The sequence below is a fragment of the Plectrocnemia conspersa genome, unplaced genomic scaffold (genome assembly GCF_051122295.1).
Source record: "Plectrocnemia conspersa isolate PC_06_02 unplaced genomic scaffold, ASM5112229v1 ptg000013l, whole genome shotgun sequence".
Lineage (NCBI taxonomy): Eukaryota > Metazoa > Arthropoda > Insecta > Trichoptera > Polycentropodidae > Plectrocnemia > Plectrocnemia conspersa.
In genome coordinates, this window is record NW_028277177.1 from 8444579 (window position 1) to 8470057 (window position 25479).

The 25479-nt window shown below is 31.2% G+C and overlaps 1 protein-coding gene across 12 annotated transcripts; it reads left to right on the plus strand.

The window, feature by feature from the left end:
• The first annotated feature begins 643 nt into the window (after positions 1-643).
• Positions 644-20282, plus strand: LOC148227206 (uncharacterized protein CG7065-like). Of its 12 annotated transcripts, none has more exons than XM_088202572.1 (28): positions 644-712; positions 7869-8145; positions 9725-9889; positions 9970-10084; positions 10155-10272; positions 10338-10497; positions 10572-10738; positions 10817-10926; positions 11003-11042; positions 12212-12302; positions 12373-12421; positions 12488-12630; positions 12696-12870; positions 12940-13102; positions 13163-13378; positions 13452-13608; positions 13789-13942; positions 14012-14388; positions 14949-15487; positions 15563-15598; positions 17327-17362; positions 17445-17637; positions 17703-17924; positions 18285-18477; positions 18547-18622; positions 18690-18910; positions 18981-19102; positions 19165-20282. In XM_088202572.1, exons 19-28 carry the CDS (start codon positions 15441-15443, stop codon positions 20197-20199), a joined length of 2181 nt encoding a protein of 726 aa, XP_088058698.1. In that variant the 5' UTR covers positions 644-712; positions 7869-8145; positions 9725-9889; positions 9970-10084; positions 10155-10272; positions 10338-10497; positions 10572-10738; positions 10817-10926; positions 11003-11042; positions 12212-12302; positions 12373-12421; positions 12488-12630; positions 12696-12870; positions 12940-13102; positions 13163-13378; positions 13452-13608; positions 13789-13942; positions 14012-14388; positions 14949-15440; the 3' UTR covers positions 20200-20282. The 12 variants fall into 12 exon arrangements, 10 of the variants coding, with proteins under 10 accessions (XP_088058698.1, XP_088058699.1, XP_088058693.1 ...); XM_088202573.1 differs by having other exon boundaries at positions 14012-14171; positions 15420-15487; XM_088202567.1 differs by having other exon boundaries at positions 14012-14171; positions 15452-15487.
• Positions 20283-25479: the final 5197 nt, after the last annotated feature.

Here is a 25479-nt window from a genome sequence, read left to right on the forward strand (position 1 = left end):
GTGTTTTCAAAAGTAATGAGCCAATATCATCTATAAAAGGGTTTGGCGGACGTATGATGATGGGTTTTAATAATATATAGATTTGACCGCTGTGGTAATGGTTTATTGACTTTCTATTTTAAATTAATATTTTTAAATGTTTAATAACAAATATGCTTACTCCAAGTTTATACATTACGGCTGTCAGCGGTATAAAAAAGAATGGCAAGATTCCATACAAGTTAGTACCTATAAACATCTTGGCCATAACGTTTTGTATACAAAAATAGTGCCGCACGTGGATGTTATTTACTTATTTTATAAATAAGAAAAAATATTTAAATTAGGGCTGTGTCGCAAAGCTAGAATCGTGAAAAATCGTAACCAAGTACACCTCTCGATGCCAAATTATAAAATTCATTTTTTTTAATAAAAAATATAGTTTTGGCAATTAATTAGCCAAAGCCAAAGAGTAGTAAGTAAAAATATTTTTTTTATTGATAAATAATTTTATAAATGTTTATATGTTTTAAAAATAATAAATAGGTTTTATTTATTTTCGAAATAAATAATTTTTGAAATTACTTTTCAGGCCAGATTATTACTATTTTTTGTAATGGTAGTGGCCTTGAGTGATAATTTTTGCTTATGGCAGCACCAAAGTAAGCTTCATTGTGGTACTCGGAAATGGCGGTCTGCTGGACGTCGCCCGTGAAAAATACGCCGGTCTTAGGTAATTCGTGTTTGTAAACGACAAAATGTACAAATTTTACACCAGAGAACAATTCGGCCATTTTGTGCTCGTAGAATTTGTATTGTAATTAAGAATATGTGCCTCGAATCGGAAATCTATTTACGCATTTATTATTTCAACGTTGTACGAGCAATTTGTTTAGAAAAGCATCCCACGTCTTGTATTATATCCACCGCCTAGTGATTTTACGGAAATAAAACACTTGCGCATCGGACGTGATCTACCAAAGAATCAATATTGAACATTGCTAATTGAATGTATTCATTCAATAACTATATTAAAGTCATCGGCCCATTAATTTATTTGTAATATATATTATAAAATCCAAACTAAACGCACTGTGTCAAAGTGGATATCCAATTTTAAACCGAATTTGTCCTTTTTACAGTGAAAAACATATTTAGTATATTAATAGGATGTCTATATATAATGGTAAGTGTAGATTGCCACATTCATGTACATGTGTATACAGTGTATAATCTTACTATATAGTGAATTAAGATGAACCAGCTTGAAACAAATCAAAGTTGCAAAGTTCAGATTTGCTCACTTGCACGTTGCTTTATATTGGATTGAAACGATGAACTAGGATAGTATGATTTCGATTTAGGACATTCGTAACCTAAAATCATGTTTCCTTGTTTTACAAAATATACTATAATATTCTGTATGAAACAATATTACCGATACAAATATTATATTTAAAACTGACAATCTAAGAGTCCCAAATGCAATACAAAATTAACCCTCCCCCCCTCCGTGCCCAGAAAACCAATAAAAATAACTAAGAAGAATCAGACGTGACAACCCTAGTGAATAGTAATAACAACAACTTATATATATATATCAATTATGGAAATTTAATTCATTCTCAGGCCCGCTGCTGCAATATATAAAGTTTTTATATTAAGATTTCCAATGCGTTCCCCGAATAGTACATGTATGAAAAAATGTTTGTTATTTATATATTAGTTAATGCTTAAGATATTGTCTTCTTTTATGTTATTTGAATTTTTTGCATTATTTTAAAGAGTCACTAACTGATTTTGGTCAGTTTTTCTTTGACTTGAATGTGTAACAATCCTAACCATAAACTTGCCAGTTCGACATTACATGTTATTCAAATTTAAAAATAAAGGAAGTAATACAACCACTGAGACTAAATATCTGTATAACAATGCAATTTATCCCGCTCTGAATGCCAATGTGAATATTGTCACAAAACATGATTGTTAAACAGATTATCTATGAATTGTTAGTTGTTACTAGATTGCCATTTATATTCGGGTCGCCTTGTCACGAATGATGAGATGATGAGAAATGGGTCTTGTACAAAAATGCACAAAAAAAAACACTGGTCAACCTCTCAAGCTACACAAATAAGAATCATGTTGAGATATAAGATGTTTAGTTTATTATGAACATCTAAAATCGACCAAAAATTTTGCAACGTTTAATATTTTAGATTTAGGGACCGAGAGGTGTGACTGTCATCTAGTGAGATGCTTGGTCGATCTGTTTGGTATATATTTCAATGCACAAGAAATTTAAGTATACCGATCGATATAAAGATAAATTGTCTTCAAGTTCGAAGTAGAATAGTCCTAAAAGAGTCAACATTGCTCGAATAAGTGAGTGCGTGTAGCTTGACTTTTTATAAATCAAACAGAAAAAGGATTATTTCGACCAATTAGGCCGTATATTATCGGTCTTCAGTTCTTCGCCAATTACTGAGAATGAAAAAAGGTTTCTTAACTGCACGTTTCAACCAGTATAATTATATTGTTCAGTTGTGATATCTTGGGAAGGGTCTCGTAACATTTATTGTTTGTTTTTGAAAGTATGGAGAAGATGTTTCACTTTTGGGTGTCTCTTGAGGGATTATTTATATAGTTATGCTCTGCAGTCATATACTAATATTGTGCTATCCTTGTTTTTAATAAAGATATAATAAGAGAAAACTTCCTCCGGTCTCTTGCTTGTAAATAACAACAGTGTTACACTCATGTAACTTAAATGAAAGTTGCAAAGGATATTTTTTAAATAATATCCTCACATATATTATAAGTTCGAATAGCTTGCTAATGCATATAATAAAACCTATGACATGAGTATAATAAAGACTAATTATCTCTCCAACCAGAACTTTAAAAGTTTAACTTTATAAAAGGCTTGTATTTTTCGGTTCAGAATTTTACAATGGTTGTGGTCGGAATTTATGTTACATGGGTCAGAATTCATCTGTTAGAATATAAGCGGTCGGAATAAATAATAATTGGTCGAAATCTATATTAAATGGTTAGAATTTAAATAAAATGTTAAGAATTATTTTAATGTTGACAGATGGTCAGCATAATAATACATGGTCATTATGAAGGTGTTTGGTTGGGCTTGTAACATTCTCAGATGTCAACACAACAAGCCGCTCTGTCGTTATTCCCGCTTCGTTCGTTGCACTGATTGCCTTCTCGTCCTATATACAATTAAAAATATTCTTGAGAGTTATTCATGGAGTGTTCAATGTTCTAATCAACCTAATCTGTCCAACAGTTTAGGTGCGAGCGAGATATTTTATAAGATATTGCTAAAATAAATAATTTATTGCTAATTTATATTTACAAATGTTATAATATTTTTTTAATTCACATAAATGTCCTATATTTTTATTCTGACCGTATGCCATTTTTATTCTAACCATTTGATATTTATTCTGACCCTGAATAATATTATTATTTCCAGGCTGTTAATAAAATTCTGACCAAGATTTGATTTTTATTCTGATTCAAAGTTTATTTAAATTCCGACTTTTTTTTTGTTGAACTAAGAATGACTTTTAATTCACTAGAATGTGCTTAGATGCCGATCTTTGTCTGTAGATGCAGCAGTGACTTTAACTTATATCGTGAGCTACTTTTTTGACAAACTGCAAACACTTAACATATACTTTTACTTACCATCGGTGCATAGCCAATGAGAATTTGAACAATGACTGCCCTTTTCTTTGAAACAACAAATCAATATTAAATATATCCTTACCTCTTGTGTGTACTGCACAACTAGAGGTGTCGTTTTCTTTTGTAAAATAAAATGTATATACAAAATTTTAAAGTGCATGGAATTAAGAGTTTGTTATTATATTATATTATTTATTTATTGAAAATATGATCATTGTGACAGGTTGTTTTCCAATTTGTCATAATGGCCTATGGACATTGCATATTCATACTCATCTACATAATAAAATGTGGACATATATATTTATACATATAGGTATGTATAGATAAAATATACAATTCTAGTGCTGCGTACCAAAAAAAGACACCATTCCACATAGACCAGCAAGTCGCAACTATCTCATTGAGAAGCTGGATGGGTAATGTCATAGCAGGGTTTTTAAACCCCGATGGACCAGATCAAGGGACGTAATTAAGACTAGGTCTCCTTAAAACCTGCAGCTTTAAATCGCCGAGCATCAAAAGATTATCAACGTCATAAAGTGCTTCATCAGTATGTGATACTATGTATTTTAAAGATACCTGAGGAATTTATTTTGAACCCTTTATAATAATAAAGAAGTACTTCACATCACTAACTCCAGAGAATAGAGCCAAATTCGGGACGCAACAAACTGATGTATCGTATGGAATACAAATCGCCAATAAATTATTAAAGGGATCTCTGCATAAAGAAGCAAAAATTACAAGTGGTTAAAATACTTCTACTTAAACTGTAATAGAATTTCTCTGGAAAAGATCTGGAAAATAAAACTATATAATATTTTGAAAGGCAGCTATTTTTCGAACGATCAACCCCATAGCGCTATAAGTCCTTTTGTAATGACTGAATCTGCATTTATACGAATACTCTTTAAGATTTTCAAGTCGTCGACATACGTCTGGATGTATATTATTGAACAGGAGAAACAAGGGACATAAATTGGATCCCTGCAATATTCCTGAATAAGAATAACGAGTACTATAGATATGTATTAACAACAGTTACTCAAGTAACTAAAGATAAAAGTGACAAATGTTCAAAACATAAAAGTTACTCAGTATCCCAAGAAATAGTTCACGGCAACCTTGTCGAATGATTTTTGAAAGACAGTGTAGACAACGTCTTCGAAAATCATAAGAGATTTGTAACTGCGGAACAACGTAGACTTCAACCATGTTAATAGATCAATAAAGTGTGAAAACAATGTATATATATACATATTATACTCAGCGATAGGGTCCATTGTCTTAGATTGCTGCTGATTTTATATGCCAAACAACATTACTGTAATTCATATATCAGTAGAATACTGTATTAAGCCTGAAATAGTCATTTTTTATGGTTGGATTTCATACTTTTTTGCAAATAATATAAAATAACACAAACTCATATAGACCAATTCAGTATTTTACATTTCTGCTATTACTAATTATTGACGTATATTCTTAATTCCGTGCAATCTAGATTTATCTTTAAGCTTTTCATAATAATTTCTTGTTAAATTAAGCAATGTGTTTATTGTTATTAATAAAACTAACACAATTTTACTCATTTAGGTTCATGAGTAATGTTGATGATTGTTTCAAAACAACTTTCTGAGAATTATTTTTGCTCTTACATAATACAAACAAAATACCGTAAATTAAGTTCTATAATATTATACATTTATACTCATAGTCTGGATGCCCATATAATAGTATAATTACACTACACAGCACTTACTTGACTTTTTCTTTTTATAGTTAATTTTATAGAAACTGTTCTGTGCAAGGCGACAGGCCCATGAAAAGTTAGCATCTGAAACAAATTCAAATTTTGTTTCAACGAACCCATTTTACATAGTTGAAAGTCAATGTTTTGTTGTCAACCGTGCATCAAAATCTTGCTTTATATATGGTGATTAAAAAAAATCTGAACCTCAAAAGACCACCTGAGCATTCGATTACTTTATATTTTCCAATCGTGTGTATATAATTTGTTTACAAAAGGAATAGAGTTTTCACCCTTGTTTGTTTACTTTCAAACGAAAATATTACCTGATTGATTGAATCTATCCCCTTTACAATACAAACATAATTATCTCGGTCAGTTTGTCCCCAAATATCTGGCCTAGTTGAATGTAAATACGATGGAATGACATTATCATTTCTTTGTATATCTGTTATAAAAATGAATTAACCGGAAGTGTATTTTTCTTTATACATAACAGAAAAAACCCGATTCTGATCTACCAATCCTCAAATATTTGTTCCCAAAAATTAACGCATTTTGAAGATTCGTGTAACTATTCTTTCAACATATTTTTTGTTACATAATAAGGTAAATGAAAAAATAATAAAATAAATCTTTTCATATACTAAAGAATACCTTCGTAAACTTATTATTAAGGAGGATTTTTATCTTCCTTTTTAAAGCTTTGTAAATATTCCATTAACAATATAATTATATGTATATATCAGTGGCGTGCAGTCAGTCCATACATGCGGTATATTCAAAACGTCAACTGCATGCACGGTTGGTGGCGAGGGACTATAAACACGAGCACGTGTAACGGCTGAGTCGCTCGCCATCAACCGTACATGCAGTTGACGTTTTGAATATAAATTTTTCCCCCAAATTTTAGTGTAATAATTAAAAGCATTGACTCCTCAAAATTACATCTAAATATATTTAGTTTTAATACTTTCGCTGTTGGACTGTGTCTCCCTTTTATAGCACACCTAATCATGAGTACAGTTTAAAGGGTTTAGAATTACATTTTTAACATAAACGAAACGACGATTACCTTCCGTAAAAATGTGATTTATTGCTAACACATAATAAAATTCTAGAAAAAAGCTCACTTGCGCTGTTTAACCAATGGTATTTACAATTTTTATCCGTAAAATATCACAATTTATTTTGATCTTCTGATCGTATCTTTAAATACCTCATATAGAATTAAAATGTTTCAAAAAATCAATAGATTAAGTGCAATACACTTTCAATTACATTTAGTCATAAAGCCAAAAATTGGCTTCCCGACGTCCACAACATCAACTAAAGCCAATTGCAGTAGACCCCCCAATAACACGATAAATTGGGAAGTGCTATTTGGGTGCATGTTGTTAGGGGACTAGAAAGTACGAATTAGGCGCATGTGGTGAGTTATCCTCCCTTTGGCTCGCTCACGTATAAAGTAACGGGCACCCAAATAGCATGTCCCCAATTTACCGTGTTATTGGGGGTCTAGTGTATTTGGCTTTTCGCCAGTAATATGTTAAAAAAGTTTTAATATAACATTGAATTAAATATAAATAAAAGAGGAATTTAAAAAAGTATTTTGAAAATGTAACCATTGTTTTTATAAAATGGAATTATCTATAATATTTAATAATCTGCGTTTAAACTATAAGTTCTTAAGTTGTTATAAATCTAAATATTAACCTTTTTTTACAGAAATAGCTCCAGTATTCGTTACATTTTTTTTTAAAAACTAATACTTATCTAAAAAATATTTTTATTACATTAAATTATTATTTTTTGTAATAAAAAAATTGCTATTCGATGTTATATTTAGATATATAGATCGAAAAAGTATATCATTTATATTTTTTGCATTATTTAGTTTATTGCCATCAATAATTAGTACTCAATAAAAATAATTTTGCAATTACATACTACCATTTTGCTTTAATTCATTGTAGGTAAAATTGACTATACTACGAGAATAATTTAATGATTATACAAAATATTCAATATTGTTATTGCTTGATTTATAAAAGTATATTTATTAATATGAAAGCATCAATATTTTATGCTACTGTTAATAACAGCTGCAAAAATTGTTATATTGCGTTATTCTTTTCCTTTTTATTTAATACTTATATTGTCTACGATATTTCTATTATTTTATTGCCTATGATAATTATTTTATTTTAATTTAAAATGATTTGTACTCTTCAATTATTAGTTTGAAACATATAATACATACATACATAAATTTCAAAGTAGTAATTCTTTCGCAAGTTTCGAAATGGATCTTTACATTTTTTAATACCGGCTAATGGTAAGAGAGTTTTCTATATCTGAAATATACAATTTGTGCAATAAACCATTCTCAAAATACACCCTTAAGAAGTGCATTGTTTCCTTTCAGTTCTTTGTTGAATCATCTCAGCGTTCTCCAGCACATCGTACATCATCTTTGAAGACAAACGTGAAAATAAGGACTGTGTTTCAAATTTGTGCGGTTTCAAATAATAAAAAAAAAAACCAAAAGTGTCAAACACAAATGCACGGTTTATTGCATTTGCTGATTTGGTTCTACACTTTTCAAAGTGCTTACCCCCTTGTTCATCACCAATAACCGAAGGAAAAACTGAAGAATCAAGCCTTGCAAATCGTAAATTTGAAGAAGAGCAATGGCGAATAAGGTAATAATAATATTCTCTATATATTTACGTTAATTTAAACTATGTTGTACTATTGAACTTATAAATATACAATGAAGCGAAAAAGAAGATTATTTTTGTGTTTAATGTGCGGATCGAATATCTCTTTGATCAATGTCAAAGTGATGGAAGATTTGTACTGTCTACTTGGGACATCGTCAGGTAGGTATAGGTTAAATGTGATTTATTTTAGGTCTTTCACTGTTTTTGTGTTAGGACCCCTTCACATTATTTTAAAGGTCACTTAATTAACCCCAATACTGCCACCTCACATTAAGGTTTGTCTACGCCAGTCCTTAAAGGGCTGCATCTTACACAACCCTATCCCCATTGTATTTCCATTTAGGACACCTACGTTCTACAGGGGCCCAACAGAAAGCAAAAATCTCGACTGCTTACTAAGAATATGATGAAAATATCGTAACATTGATTTTACAAGTTCTTCTACACCGAGACGAATAGATGTTGAATAAGATTTTTGTTAAATAACAACTACTGGTGCCATTTAAATGATTGTAACAATTGCTGATATTTTTAATAAATGTATTTTTAAGGTTCACGTAAAAATTATAATTATTTACAACAGTGGCATGACCTGATTTAATGACGCTATCTGTGGGTCCTAGAATTCTTCGTTTTTAAAGTCTTATGTGTTAACAGCAAGTTCAGAATATTCCATGCGACAAAATTAAAATATTGGTCACACCTGTTGAATAGTACATATACTACAAAAATATTTAATAAAAAAATTCTATGAATGTCATAGATTTTTTATAAACAAATCACTTGCTGGCATATAAAAAACGTAGTGAAACTCGACTGTCGTTCCCCTCCAAAGAGATATCTTTTTTAAGAAGTACCATTCATCAGTGAACTATTAAAAACCATATTTATGTCGTAAAAATTATAATAAAAATATAAGTTTGCTTTTATAATACAGTTGAATGGTGAATAAAAAAAATTTAAATCTGACATATATTGAGAGTATTAGAAATATTTTAATAAAACTATTAAAAAATGTATATGTTTGATAATCGACAGTTTTTATACATAAACACGCAATCGGCCTGCAGATTAATTTTTAAGAACATCACCTTGACACTTTTCCGATGAAATACAACAAAACTCAAATTATTATTATAATCCTAATTACAACCACCAAACTGATTTTATTTATTGTATTACTTACATCACCGATATACTTTCCTTACTTTAATAATACTCGAACGTTCACATTAAATTTTTATGTCACAATTTTAATAAAAAGAGATGTACATATGTATCAATAAAATATCTTAATTATTATCAAGTTTTTTCGTCAATGTATGTAACAAAGAATATGAATTTTACATATAGAAATATGTAAGATTATTGAAATTAATTTATGTATGTATACAATTTTAAGTATAAATATACAATGTTATGTTTTATCGATTTAATAGTCGAGATAATTTTATTGTTTTAATTTGTGGAATGTCTCTTTTCACAATCTATTACCATGTAGGTAATTACAATGTTATAATCTCACAACATATGTTAATATGGAACAACATTGTTACAGAAGACCCAACTTGACAGCAATATTGAAGAGTTTCTAAAGAACGAACAAATACAACTCGAAGATGGGACTAGACACCCAATGTTGGAAAGGGTTTACACAAAGAGCTATTGGACTTATCTTTGTTATCCGTGTGGTGCAACATGTTTGGGAGAAGTGTTTTTACAGGTAATATTACAAGTCTGAAATATTAAATTTTTGTACTAAAATATATGTTTTCATTATAATACTACTTAATTTTTTTATAGAGTCACTTGAAAGGAAAGAAGCATACTTTCCAAGTTCTCGTAAAAAATGTATGGCCGACCTCCGTCATTGCATCTCATCCATTCTATAAAAGGAAACCATTAGTGAAGGATGAAGGTTATTAATTAATTAAATAATTTTAAACAAGAGGTAGCTAGAGACATTAAACTAATATTATATATTGTAGTAGGTAAAATCATGACTAGTGATAGCTCTTTGGTGGTAGCTCCCGGCGAGCCAGTCCCCCCCGGGATTGAAGAAGTCAAAACTCTAACATTAATTGAACAACAACTTCAAGATGTCAAGTATGATTTTAAAATTGCAATACAATCAATCGCTATTATTAACTTATTTCTTTTTTTACTCCTAGAAATCCAGTTATCGGTTTGGAGTATTTTATTGAAATTATCGACTCAAATGAATATGAAACTAAAGAGCCAACGTACTATTGCACTTTGTGCTCTACTAAAGGCGACCCTCGCTCAATTCTAAACCATCTAAGCGGATTCCGCCATAAAATAATATACATGGTATGTACATTATTCTTTGACGGAATTCGGTAACGATGGTTAACCTTTTTGTTACATAAACCATATTTTTTCAGTGTTATCACTATCCTCAGTGTTATAGAGCTTTGCAAAAGTACATTCATAAAAGAGAGTTTCGGTCTGGCAATCTTAAAGTGTTAGATAATATCTGTAGATGTATAGAAGAAGCGTATGGAAGATTGAGTCCACTCGTCATCTCGGCTAATGAATTTGAAAAAAACTTGTAATATTTATTTTTTCAATAATATGTGGATGAATGTAATTGTTTTTTATAAATCGAAACGTTTCATAATAATTTTAGTAAGAAATATGTCAGGCAAATAAACACTGGTAAACATTTCAATGAAAAAGACGGTTGTTCTTTTGAAGAACTCGTTGACGAAGAATACATTGTCATGATCTCTCAAACAAGTAATTCATCCAGTTTTTTATTTTATTTTTATAAGCCTTGATATTTTTTTTATATGCGTATGTGATGACTTTGCAGGTAAACCGCCAGCTCCAAACATAGACGAAGAAGAGTTTTGGTGAGTACAAATTGTCTATAATAAATAGCAATATTTTGTGTTGTGTATGACGTTACAATCTGATGAGGGGTTTTGGTCTGTTTCATATGTAAAAATCCTAGTTTTGTCTAACCAGGCGCATTTATTGTTAGTAAGTTTGTTTTTTTCAAAAAATTTCATAGTTTTTGTATTTTGCTACAGACTAGCACTTTAACATTTTTTTGGTGCTCTTTGGTGGTGTGATGTGTGAGAGTTCAAATGGATTTTTCATCTCTATAGATTTAAAAAAGCCTTTGACAAGGTTTGTCATGGCATTTGGTTGTGAAAACTCAAATTTTAAGATACCCTAATTTTTTATTTGGAAGTTATGTAAAGGATTGCCGTTAGTGAGCTATGGTGGCTACATGCCAAATGAGTATTTCAACTCTTGGAGCTCAACACGGCTACAACTAGGGATTGCAATAATATCAGGATTTACAATACCGGTATTACCGATAAAAAAAAACATTATTACCGGTATTAAAATTATTATTCTTATTTTAATTAATTGCTAATAAAAAACCGAAAAAATAATCCGAGTGCCGCTTGCATGTTTCAACATGTTTTTGGTTAGCAAAACCAAAGCATTGGAATATTCCGGCAATTATTGTTTCGATATATTAAATATTTTAATTATATCATTATCCTTTTTTATGACTTGTAGATTTTTTTATTACATTACAATTTAATTACGACTGCTGATGACCTTTACATTTGAGCATTGGTAAGCATCTTGTAGTCTTTTTAAACATCGTAATTGTTAGTGGGTTTTTTTATTTATTACAAAGGATTCTTATCTTAGACATTTTTTTAGGCCATATATACATCTCTGAGCAACATGTTAAAGTAACTTTTCATACCAGTTTCAGTGACATTAGCATTTGCCAACTCTCTTTTTGTAGTAGTTATCCAGCTTCTTAATATGTTAGCATTGTACATTGATCTTCACAATGTCTAACATGAGGAGTTGGTTTTTCATTTTTTAAATTCAATTACGTTATTTTTGTTTTTCTACTATTCTGACGCATTAGGCCCCCTCTGTTAAGATATGATGGTCTTATTTTAATAAATAAATATACTATTAATTTTATAAAATATTAAATGTGGCAGAATTTTGTTTAGTGTTAACAGAAATACTTATTATTTTATAGCGAAAAAGTATCTCCATCTTCAAAGCGAGATTTTGAATGGCTCTCTGATGATGAAGAGATTTTAAAAACCCCTGAAACAACGCAAAAAAAGGTAAACCTAATGTTAATATACAATACATTTGTAAATTATTGTAAGTTTTATTAATTATTTTATATTTTAGAATGAAGATAAGTTTATTAAAAGAAAAATACCTAAAGACTCTTTAAGATGTAAGTTATATTCAACTATATTTATTAATAATAGAAGCTATAATTATTTTACTATTTGTATTACAGCTTATAAGAGACGAACATCACTAGATTCTATATCGTCTTTAAGTAATGTTTCTGAAAGTGAAGACGAAATTGAAGGTAGCGATAAAAAATGTGGAAAGACAAAGTATTTCAAATTGTTAATTGATCTAGAGGAAATTAAAAAGGTGTTTATTTATTTGAAAAGAGGAATAGATTTTTTGGTAAATATTTTATAAGTGTTTTATTTTAGTTTACATCATTTTCTGAGAAAGATAGATGGGAACATTATCGTCTGAAAATGAACGATTGTTATGCAACTGCTAAAATTGAATACGAGACTAATGAGCAATATCCAGAAAAGCATCCATGTTACGAAAAAGAATGGAAAAAATTCTGGAATAAAAAATGCAGAGAGCTTCAATCTGGTTTGTTTTGCTTTTTCAATGATTTTGCTTTTACTTGTCATTTTATTAATTCATCATTACTGTTAATAGATAATAAAGATATTTGGAAGTGCGATTTAAAACCCGAATGGATCTTATTTTGGAGTCAAAAGATGAAGGATTTGCACAATGAAAATTTAAATCAAAATAAGTTGACGATTTTGAAGGAACTGAATCTTCCCACAACTGAGCCTGAAGAACCTGATCGCAATAGGTAATGATCTTATTGATACAGTGAGTGAAAAGTATCGTTATTGAGTAAATTATTTTCTAGAGGAAAGTCTCCTGAGTCAATTAGTTCAGGTAGTGTACAATTGTTGGGTTTTTCTACTGCTGATGAAGTTGCCAAGGAACAATCTGTGTCAGATCGTAACAAAAATATTGATAAAAAATTCAGGGATAAAAACGAAAAAGAAAGGTCACGCGATACAGATAAAAGACGCGATAGATCTATAGATAAAAATAGGCGCCGTCGGTCACCTTCGCCATTGTAAGTTAATTTCAGTGAAAGCTAAAATATATACTATTAATTAAGTAATATATACTGACAATTATATTTTCAGTTCTCAGAATAGGAGCAATTACAGAAATCCTGATAGAAATGTCAATAGAAATTTTGAAAGAAATTCAGATAGAAACTCTGAAAGAAATGCAGATAGAAACTCTGATAGGAATATGGAAAAAAATCCTAATAAAAATTCCGAAAGAGACAATTCACTGGTAAATCATTTTATAAATAATTTCTGTCATTTTTTGTTAAGAAACATCTGGTTAGTATTTTTTACATATTTAAAATATGTTATTTTAACAAAATATTTCACTTTATTAGAAAAAAAATCCATTATGGAATGGCTTTACTATTGTATATATAATGAATGAATTTTTTTGTTATATTTTTAGAAGAGTAATAAATGGCATGTTTTTCACGAAAAGATGAATTCATACATGACTAGGACTAGAAAGGAATTCGATGGACATCTCAAAAATCCAGAGACTCATCCAGGATATAATGAGGAATGGATAAAATTTAAAAATAGTAGATTCAGCGATAAAAGTATTGATTTTGATTATTCAATAAGTTATTTGCATGAAAATTTATTTACATATTTTATTTATGTCATAGGTAAGAATTCTGACCCCCAGGGAGAGTGGAGAAAAGTTTGGCAGAAGAAAATGAAAGATATTCGTGATCAAGAAGTACGATTTCACAAATCACGTATTTTAGATGAACTTGGTTTGAGTGGTGACGAAAATGAGATAAAGAGACCTTCTAAACGATTCAGGTGATATAATGTTTATTTAATATTAAATGTGCTTTTTATTTAATATTTTATTAACACATTGTTTGCGGGTATAATTGTGTGCCATATTCCTCTGGGCGCAGGCGAAAATCGAGGTCTCGCATGCATAAAAGTTACCATATCTTCAAAAGTATCTAATATAATTTAATAAAATTTAAAATTCCAAACTCACCATATACTACATTTTCAAACTCTAAGGGCCCATACGCACTGTCGGCTAGCCGCCGGCGACTAGCGGTCGCCGGCTCAAAAACGTAGGTAACTAGACCAGGCGGCTAAGCCGAGCGACTCGAGGTCGGGTAGTACATTCGCGAAGAAATTGCAATATTAATTTTAAAGAGAAAAAAATATTATTTTAATTTCAATATAATATTCAATTTCCCCGTATGAAATATAAATGTATATATATCACACAATTTTTTAGATGCTAAATTCGTTATTTTTTTTCGTTGTCAATATTTATATAAAATTATTGTAAACAATTTGGGATTCAATTTCTACGATGAGCTTTTCTGTGTCGAAGCCATTTTGTGTGAATGATGTATAAGTCGCCTCGAAAGTCGCTCCTCGTGCGAATGCACTCATCTAAACCCATGCTTTTATAGGTTGCCGCGACAGGCAAGTCGCCTGTGCATCACCTCTGCGCAGGATCGCGCCTGACGCTCCGGCGACTCGGCGCCTGCGTGCGTATGCACCCATTTAAAACCATATAAAGTACAGTCGCCGGCGGCTAGCCGACAGTGCGTATGGGCCCTAAAGATTCATTGAAGAACCATTTATATAGTCAAGTAAAACTAATACAATGAGTCAAGTGTGATAAAAAAATCCCTTCTGCCAACCCCATGTCAATGAATCATCTCTATCCAGGTATAAAAAAAAGTTTGAACAGAGTTGCAGTACAAAAGCAGCCCATTAAAAATCTGGTATAATTATGATCTGTTTCAAAGTTTTTACCGTGTGAAATAAAAGAATAGTTCATTATTTGATAAAAAATATATATCACTGAAACTATATCAATTTTTATTACAATTAATCATATAAAAAAAATATAGAAGTATTTTAGATTTCTATAGTTTGAACTGTGATCTAACAAATAGTAATGAAAACCATCGTAAAAATAATCTGTATAAATACGTTACCCAACTTCCACCATCAGTCAACAAAAACGTATTTTTACGGGTCCTGCATACCAGCAACATTGAAAAAAACATAATTTTACGTTTTCCGCAGACAATGTGTTAATATGCAAGTATGTTTTTTAGTCCTTCAAATGATTATAAACATCGAAGAGATACAAGGTAATAAAATATACTATATATCTACATGTATTTGTGATACATATACATTTAAATTAATGTTTTACTATTTTTTAGTGCTTCAAATGAACAAAGAAATAGAAGATTTAGAAGGTATATATATCTTTTTTATATCCTGGCGCCTGCAAAAAAACGCATCACCTTCAAAATTATCATATTCTAAAATATTACAGTTTAAATAAATTTATGTATTTTTTATATAAACTATTTAATGGGTTTTTGAAGTATTACACATAAAAATATAAAGTTAAAAAATTAAAAAAAATATATAAAAATGGATTAGATAACATATAACCCATAAGTAAAAAACTTTGATACTCATTTTAACAAACTTAAAAAGACAACTTGCATTATTACTAATAAGTCTTTATTTCTGTTTTGCTGCCGAACGATAATCGGCGATACGTTTCCTCCAAGCTGTAGTGAAGCTGAAACAGGTGATGATGCCCGTGAGTGATCAGGGTTCTTGTGGCTGGTTGCAGCGAATGTCAGGAGTTCCAGTTCCTCTCTTCGGGTCTGTCGGTGAGGGCACGTCTGCTGGTCTCTTCGGATGGCTGCTGGTGTCTCCTCACTGTCTGGCTGTCTTGGACTCTGCCCTCTCTTCATCGGAGTTCGGGCTTATATCCTTTAAGGGTTAAAGGCTTGCTGGCCAATCTTGCTGGCAGCGATTTTCCAGCCAATCGCTGTAGTCACTTCGTAGAACGGCAGCATACGTCTACGCCTTTAGAAAGCGACGTTCGCTCGTTCGAGGTCATATTACATTTTTCGGAAACGGTCATGGATGTGGTGATATAATATTCGTGACCGTTTGTGTCACAAAGGGATTTTCTTAACGACAATATTTATAGTCAACTCGCGTTATGTGCGGTCCCAAATCCTTATAAGCCATTATGTTATTTATCTCCATTGTTAATAAATTATCGTTTTTGGTCACAGTAATTGACGCGAGTTTAAGGATTTGAGACAATGACCCTTACAAACATGGTCGTTTGTGTGTGGTCGCTACAAATTTTTAATCTCATTTCTAAGACATTAATAAAATTGATTTAAAAAAAATATAACTGACCATTTTCGCCATATGATAGGGTGCAGAATCATCCATGGAGATGCAGTCCAAATTTGAGCCCAGGTGCTCTTCCATCGAAGAGATTAAAAAAAAATTCAAGATGATTTTTTTAGTCCTGCCGCCTTTACCGTTCCGTTGATAAAGTGTATATCTTCCACTCCGGAATACGAAAAGCATCCCCAGATCATTTTCCTTCCTGGATTTCGCACAGTTAGCTGGATACAATAATCACGATATTTTTTACCCATTCGATGATGAATGTAAACCCTCTATCGGACCCGAATAAATTAATTTTGCTCTCATCAGAACATCACCCTTCCCCAATTGATAAAAGTTCAACTTTTATGCCGATTGGCCCATTCCACGCGTTTCTGTCAATAGCGTCTTTTTAGTGGGTATACGGCCGAAGTGTCCACATTAATTGGTTTTTGTATCATTGAACTCTCTGGTAATATCTACCGCTATTTTACGCTGACCCACATAAGCAAATTCTACGTATCAGCCGATCTTCACCAGACGAGGTAATTTTTCTCCGCTCACTACCCTTAACTCGATTTGTTGAATCTGTTTCGACTACTAGAAAACAATGGAGACTTGCCCCTAAATGAACACAAAAAAATCTGAGAATTCCAGCAAGCGATAACGGAAGAATCTTATTTTTTTACGATTTCGAGAAGTGATGCTGATTTTTGCAGGCGACTACATATATTAACCATGAATTGAATTAACATATTTGAATGCATGTTTTTCCTTAGTCCTTCTGGTGAACGAAGAGTCAAAAGATTAAGAAGGTAATTTTTTAAATATATATATGGTGGTATTATTTTTTCTTTTACTACTTATTTTTATTTTTCATTTATTTGACTATTCTAGTAGTTCAAAAGAACGGGGGAGGTCAAATTCGAAGACATCTGAAAGGAAAAAATCTAAAACAGATCAATCATATAATTCTGAAGAATTAAGTGTCATCATTGTATTGAGACATCTTACTGCGGTGGAGAACTATCTTGGCAGTCTCGGACCCAAGATTGTTGATCTTTTGACCAAGTGTCTTAAAATGGAAAAGGTATTCTTGAAATGAATATATTTTTTTAATATATTTGTTAAACTATTATTTGTATTATTATGTAGGAAAAACCAAATTCATCTGATAATATCTTACTTGACGATGAATATTGTGTGATTCTTGAGACTGTGAAAGAGAAGTTAAAGGGACAACTGCTCGCCGATCTTATAGAATCCAATGCGAAGCAAGCGACCAAGAAAGCTATTCAGTATATAGCTTCCTTAGTTCATAAAGCAAATAAAATGTCCACTGAGATGAAATCACAAAAATCTAAGATGTTCAGCGAAGTAAGTGAAAATCTAAATATTAAATTATTATAAGTTAAAAATATTCAATGGAAGGTATTGTGTGAACTGAACCTGAATTTGTTCGAGTAGCCATATTCTTAGTAATATGTGACCAACACCTTCCAGAATCCTAAGTTATAGAATCTCGCTCAAAAATCTGCACATAGATGCTTATCCGGGATAAATCTCAATTATAAACTATAAAATTCATAAGTAAATGTCGAAGAAATCATCCAGAAATTTTATTGTTATCAACGTAGGATAGATCTGCTTGGAATGAATTTTACTAGACTTATATATTCCAAGGCATCAGATTTGTAATCAATCTCATATGTTTTTTTTTCAATTTTGCCATTTCAGCAAAAGCCAATCAACATAGTAGGAATCGGTGCTGTCGATAAGGCTGCTATAGCAAATCAAATAGCAACTGCATTGATCACCCAAGGAAAAATGGATGTCACTACTCAAGAGCTAGAAGGTTTGATTAATGCTGTTGTCGGTATGGCTAACAGTACTTTACATTCCACCAAGGAAGCGTTTCCGTCTGGTGGAGGTAATTAAAATTCTTTATTTTTTTTATTTATATAAAATAAATATTAATGTTGTCGATTTTATTCTTCAGATTTGTTAGCACAATTAGCTGTGATTCGAGGTGAAACGATGAATAGAAATGTGAATGAAAAGTCTCTTTTTAATAGGTGAGATATTGTAGTTTAAAAAATTAAACTTATTAGTGTACTTTTTCTTATATTATTTTTGTTGCAGAGGGCCAATGCAGTCTACTCAAACTTTGCAAGAAACGCCATTTATTGAAAAGCTGAGCGATACTGATTTAAGAACTCTTTTGCAAAATTTCAAAGACCTTTCTACTGATGAGCAAAACGGTCTTATTGCCTATTTGAAGAAATTGGAAGCTAAAGATCCTCAACGAGTTGAACAACTGAGGAAATTTATCGACATCGAATCATCACTCGAAGATCCCTTTGGTAAATTCAAGGACAATTTATTTTTAATTATTATTTAGTGTATAATTAATATATTTTTATTATTGTTTAGCTAATGAAAAAAGGAAAAGTCCTTTCTCGTTAAAAACGTCTAGTGGTAATCCTACTGGAGAAACATCAAATTTTGAACAACCAAAATACAGTGACGATGACGACGATTATAATTATGATGAGGTTATTAATTATATTTTATAATTATAATAACTTTTAAGTTGTTAACAATTTGGATTTTATAGGTGATTAAATGTGCTGCGGAGAAGGTGAAAGAAAAACAATTTGAAGAAGAGATGAAAATAATAACGCAGTCTATACAAGATAGTAAAGATAATGAGCCGGCTGCTGTGGAGTCGAACGGAAATTTAACTGAAAATACACCAAACATTAATTTAACAGCCGAATCGATTGCAAATGTGTTGAATATGGTTAAAAATTCTTCAAATTTTAATTTGTTTAAATCCTTTACCACTCCAACTGAGATGAATGTTGCAAATACAATATCACAATCGGTTCCGGCGCCTGTTCCCACTCCAGTGGCCCCTCCAGTTGTTAAACAAAACACAAATTCAATGTTGAACATGCCTCTCATGGCATCGTTGGTCAACAATCAATCGTTATCCGATAGCATGCTGAAAAAAGATATGATCTCTCCTTCTATTACCACAGTTTACAATCAAATTCCAAGTCTTCCTGTACCTCCACCGCCCGCTTCAAACCCACCCCCTGCTTCAGGCATGTCTATGAATATGCCAAGACGCAACTTTGATAATCCTCCACTTAATCATAAACAAAACATGATGGGTAACAGAATGTGCGCTCCTACCAACATGCAACAAATGAGACCAAATTTTCAACAAATGCCACCCAGAAACATCCGTCCTGCAGCATTGCCGAGTCTCATGGATAGTGTTGTCGCAAGACCTCCGTTGGATAACTTCAATCAAAACAATTCTGTCACTGCTGGCGGTTCTAAACAGTTCCAACAAGGCACCAATCGCTTAATGCTACCCAAATATTCCAATTTAGGCTCTCAACAATTCATGGGTCCCAGTAATATCAACACTAACATGCCTGAAAGTCCGACAAAGTTCAACAGTAACATGATGAGTAATCTACCTCCAAAGAACAACTTTGGGAATCAAATGCACAAACCTGATTGGGGCAATCAGTTTGCAGGCCGTAATTTAAACTCAGGAAGAGGTAGAGGTGGGAATATGAATAATTTTAGAGGGATCAACAAGACCAGGAGAGGAGGAGGAGGACGGGGAGGATAACTTGTGAATTTAATTGCATAAACTTTTTCTATTGTGTTTGGTTTTTTAAGATTAAATAAACTGGTTTTATCAGTCGACAACAAGTTTACGTTTATACATTTTCTGTATATCCAAATTTCTTTCATTATTTTAATTTGTCATTATTTCCACTTAAAATAATATGTATATGTTGATTTTTTTCTATTTGTAAACTTAATGCAAATTAGAACAATAAAGTTGTTAAAAAAAATATTTTTTATTTAAAAAAAGCGATTTAAGTGTAAATAGCTTATTTTTTCCCGTGTGTGGTTCTTCTGAGGTAGTAGGTTTTGTGGGCTATTTAAAATAATCACTCGCATTGCTCAAAGACGGCTAGAAGATGTAGTCACCAGTGAAGAACATGAAGTTAAATACATAGTGATAAAAATTCAAATCGCGGCAATGTTAAATAGATCATAGTTTGAAGAATGGTAACTGGGCATGCAACATGCACTAAGGTTAAGCAGCGCTCAGTCAATAGGATTGAAAGTTCAGTAGGGTGATGTATGTGTGTTACTTCAACAAGTTTACGTGTGGACCAAAAAGTTCCGAAACAAGTGTATTATCTACAGGAAAGATCATGCTGACTTTTGGGGTGAATGGTAGTTTTGGAGAACTACATATGACATACGCAGAGCTCCTTGACAATTATTTTTAATCTGCAATCAAATCGACATTTGAACATTCGCCGTACTCCAGTAATATTCTCATCTTCGGACTGCTAGGATGTGCGGGTCCAACTAAGATGTGCAGCAGGTAGTGCATGAGTTACCGCGTATTCAATCAAAATATATTTATGTATTTATCTGTATTAAATTTATTTTTTATTGTAAATCTTCCGTTGTAACATGACAGGCGTTAGCCCAATGCGTTACAAAGTGGTAAACACAATCAACACCTACAAGTAAGTAGTGATACACTCGATTAATAAATTAGTGACATATAGTGTTTAAATGTTAATTATTATTTACAGCTAACAATTAAAATATAGCACTATGCACGATTTTCTTTCAATGATTCATCTGTGAGATTAGGAAAATATAATCTGTGATGGTCCATCTATTTATAATTATATAATACTAACTAATTCCGATCTCCCAGACACAATATAAATTGAAAAACACGGGTTTTTATTCGGCTCGAGAACCAAGGCCTTTCAGGTATTAGTCACTGACTACCACTGGAAAAAATATGACACGTTTCAAAGCAAACTTTCATAAAAGTATGTCTAATGAAATATAGTATTTTTCATTTAAGAAATTGATATATGTATATATATATATTACTTTTTTACCTTTCATTTAACAGAGTAGTGATTCAGCTGTAGTTTTGGAATTAACTATAGTTTCCTGTTGAAAATCTAAAAAAGTGTATAGGAGGTAACTAAAAAATTAAATCCATCTGTTCTTTTCATAAAAACTTTTTATTTTGCGAATGTCTCAATATCTCGGAGCTTTTTTCTCAGTTTATTAATTTCATCACCACGCGAAATTATGAGTGTTTGAATTTATTTTTAATTATTTTTATCAGTAATAAAATGTGCAACGTCGATTTTGGGGTTGAAACAGCTCTCAAAAATTGGGGGCGCTTGTGGAGCAACAGGTGTTGTGACGTAACACCTTGCGATTCACTTTGCACTTGACCCGAGAACAACTGGGGCGTATTGGAAATATTATTGCATCGTATTATTTAATAAATCAATACAATTACTTTTAATATATAATTAATTTAATTTTAAATAAATATTTAGAATTCACTGATATTAAATATAATTCAATTCAAGTAGAGAGAATCAAACTTCACTATGTTTATATATATTTAATATTTATAAAGATTTTGTTACATATTGAAAAAATCTATTTTTTGTGAGAAAATATATTCTAGAAATCTATCTTCCCTTCCGGATCTTTACCAGAATGGCGGATCTCCCCTCGAAGTCGTCTTCGCCAGCTGCTCCTTAACAATTGTCCCTCCTCTACCGATTACGAATGACATCCAGGGGTGAGTAAGATGCGGATCGCGAGCTGCATGTGGCTCTTCAGAACTATTACATGTTTTATTTAATATTTCTGAAGAGAAGAGAATATTTTAATTTATCAAAGATTTTAATACTTATTTACATATGTGGTCTACATAATTGCCCTGCATAATAATTCTAATGAATTTTTAGTATGATATTTATACTAGTTAGTTAAGTTAGTAGGTAACTATGTAGAAACACTTATTCTTATCAGCACACTGATTCTATTGCAGATTAAATTATGTCTGATTTAGTATAATGCTGACTTAAATACATCTAGTTTAATATATCGCACTTCTTTAACAATAATGACACAACTCAAAAATATGTGAGGAACGATATTCGCCCTTAAGGAATGACTTTTTGTTTATTTTTTCAGGATAAGTTGATGCAATGATTTTCTCTTATGGAGAGAATAAGAAGACGTTTATTTTTCAGCGCTAGTGTTTACAGTAAATGAAGTTGATGCAATGTTTAATGATTTTGTTTTTAGGCGCATATATTTTTGTTTACGCGGAGCACGACTGACCACTAATTCTCCACCTTCATCCATCTTGATATCAATGGAAAGGACATGAATAATTTTATTATTTAAAAAAAATATGTTTGTAATATGTTATTTTTATTAAATTATAGTGTATGAAGTAAATAAGGTATTTATATTGAATTACAAAGAATATATTAAAGTTTAAAAGGACAATAATCACAAAGCAAAAATATATTTTAAACAAATTTACTGCCGACGAAATAAGTCTATAATCTAATTATAGCTGAAAAGACATAATCATTACACAAATTAATTAAATGATTACACTCGTGTACAAGTCTCTAAAAATAATTACTTATTATTTACATGTTCCTTTCACACTTTCAAGAATGCAACAGTATACGTGAATGTGCGCATACGATTAGAGACCAGTGAGACATATTTTTAGCTTCAACGTCGGGATGAAAAATATCAGGTTTTCGCTGCTGACAAAAAACACTATGTTGTTGTTGATTTTTTCATATTATAATTGCTTATTAAAATATATATTAATCGCGAAATATAATTGACGGTGAAGTACTATTTGATTATTATAGTTTTTCAGCTCATGTTTAACTTAATTTTTGCCTGGGGTGCTAATTAAACTAAGACCTGCCCTAGCAACGGAAGACCACTAGACCTATTTGTTTCCCAAGAAAGCTTGAATACATCATTGTTTATGCCAATATTCTTCTTAGTGATTTGAGGAAAAGTACAATAAGGAGATTATGAACAAAAAGCAGTGTGAGTATTGAACATTAAGATTTTAATTATACGTTTATTTATAAACACACTCTAGTTTTTTGATATCAAATAACAATAAAAACACAATAAAGATATATAATATTATAAAACATAAGAATAAGTAAGTTTGTATCAGTAAACTATTTAGTAGATTTTTAGAAATTTGAGCAGAGAATCAGTAAGGCATCTAAAGCATGATCCTTCAGCCGACTTGTAGGATGTATGGACAACACGTATTAGTATGCTAATTCTGGACTTTTAGCAAAAAAATATTTTTCTATACTCGCCAGTAAATTAGATTTATTTAGTGTTTCAAGTTTCTTACTTTTATATTTAACTGGAAAAATTACTGATTTAAAATATAATTTAATCTCTTAATTGTTATTTTTTATTGTTTTCAAATTATAGGTTAATTAGGAGTTAAAAATATTTTTTCTGTAATTACCTATTCCTTGATGCAATGTAACAAAAGGTTTAGGCTGCGATGTAACGTTGTAAACGATGTAACGATGTAAAGTCTCGTCGACAACATGTTTTTTATGGTAATTTATTGCAGGTACTATTAATTTATATTATCGAAGCTAAATCAGAACAATCTAAGCAAATTGGGTAGTTCAAATCAATAACGGTTTAATAAATGACAGTTTTTGAAGGAGTGAAATGATCTAGCATTGTTAAAAAAAATACTCCAAATAGAGAGAAAGTACTTTCCTGTTTTCAAGCTTTGCGTATGTTTTACCCTATACAGGCGCCGCGGTTACACAGTTAATCCTTTAATTATCATTTAATCATTATCGAATGAGTACAACTTGTTTTGAAGAATTATTAGAAAAATGTTTAAAAATCATATTTGAATAAGACCCATGCATTCTAATATATTACAAGATCATGATAAATGAGTTGTACTATAGACTAATAATTCTTGATGAAATCGTGGCATAGGGGTTGTGTCTCCGGACAATAACTATTTGCGGAAATATGAGACACATGATGTGTCATCGGCCATGAACGATTGTCCAGGTCATGATAGCTTAATATAGTTTACAGGTTAGTTTTTCATTGACATTTTTTAAAACAAACATTTTTTTGCGATTTGTAAGTAATAAAAATCGCATATTTTTATAAAAAGTCACTTTGATCTAACATTATTATTTTTAACATCGGAGTTCAAGGCACCCGAACTTCAATAGACCTCCAATTTGGACCGCAACCGAGAGAAGGCCGATTCTACTTTAGATCGGCAAAAGATCGCAAAAACCGCCGTTTCACTCTTTTCATCAACTGGTCCAGCTTAATGTCCGGAACCCAGAACAATCCACTTCGGAGACGCCTGCAGCTCGGATTACAATAATAGCGGGTTTTTCAATACCGGTACTACCGAAAGAAAAAACAGGCAATACCGGTATTATTGACATTAACAAATATTTATTTTTTTGGAGCAATTTAGGAAATCGTCGTTTTTAAAAAGCAATAAAGTCAACAATAATTTGCAAACAAATTTTAACACAAACAGCTGCGTCAAAAAACTATTATCTGTTCCTTTGAATAATAATATTTTTATATATTAACTTTTGAAGGCAATGTTCCGCTCCTTTTATTTATTGTATAATATGTATAAAAAGGGCTAAAATAACTTACATCTGAAATACATCAGTATATAGGTACATCTCAAACAACTGTAGTTTAGTTTAGATTCATTATTTGAGGTCGGCTTTTACTATTTTTATAAATATATTCTTGCTATGATTTTTTTCCAGAGGCCTCTCAAGGAGAACGAGCCCCGGGAATTTGTACCCCCTTCCCTCTCGGCAGGCTTGCCGGTAGTACCGAAATAAATTTGGTAAAGCTTTTTGACTTTGTTTGAATAATGAAATGATGTTATTAAAAATTAAATATTTGATAAAATATAAGTAAAAAACCCCAACGTTTTCAGGCTAATTTTAAATGCGCCACAATGTAAATTACGTTATTA

Coding starts and splice junctions, on each gene's coding strand:
- LOC148227206 (XM_088202567.1), top strand. Junction 10,273..10,337: donor CAACAACTTCAAGATGTCAA/GTATGATTTTAA, acceptor TTTTACTCCTAG/AAATCCAGTTATCGGTTTGG. Junction 17,363..17,444: donor AGAGTCAAAAGATTAAGAAG/GTAATTTTTTAA, acceptor TGACTATTCTAG/TAGTTCAAAAGAACGGGGGA.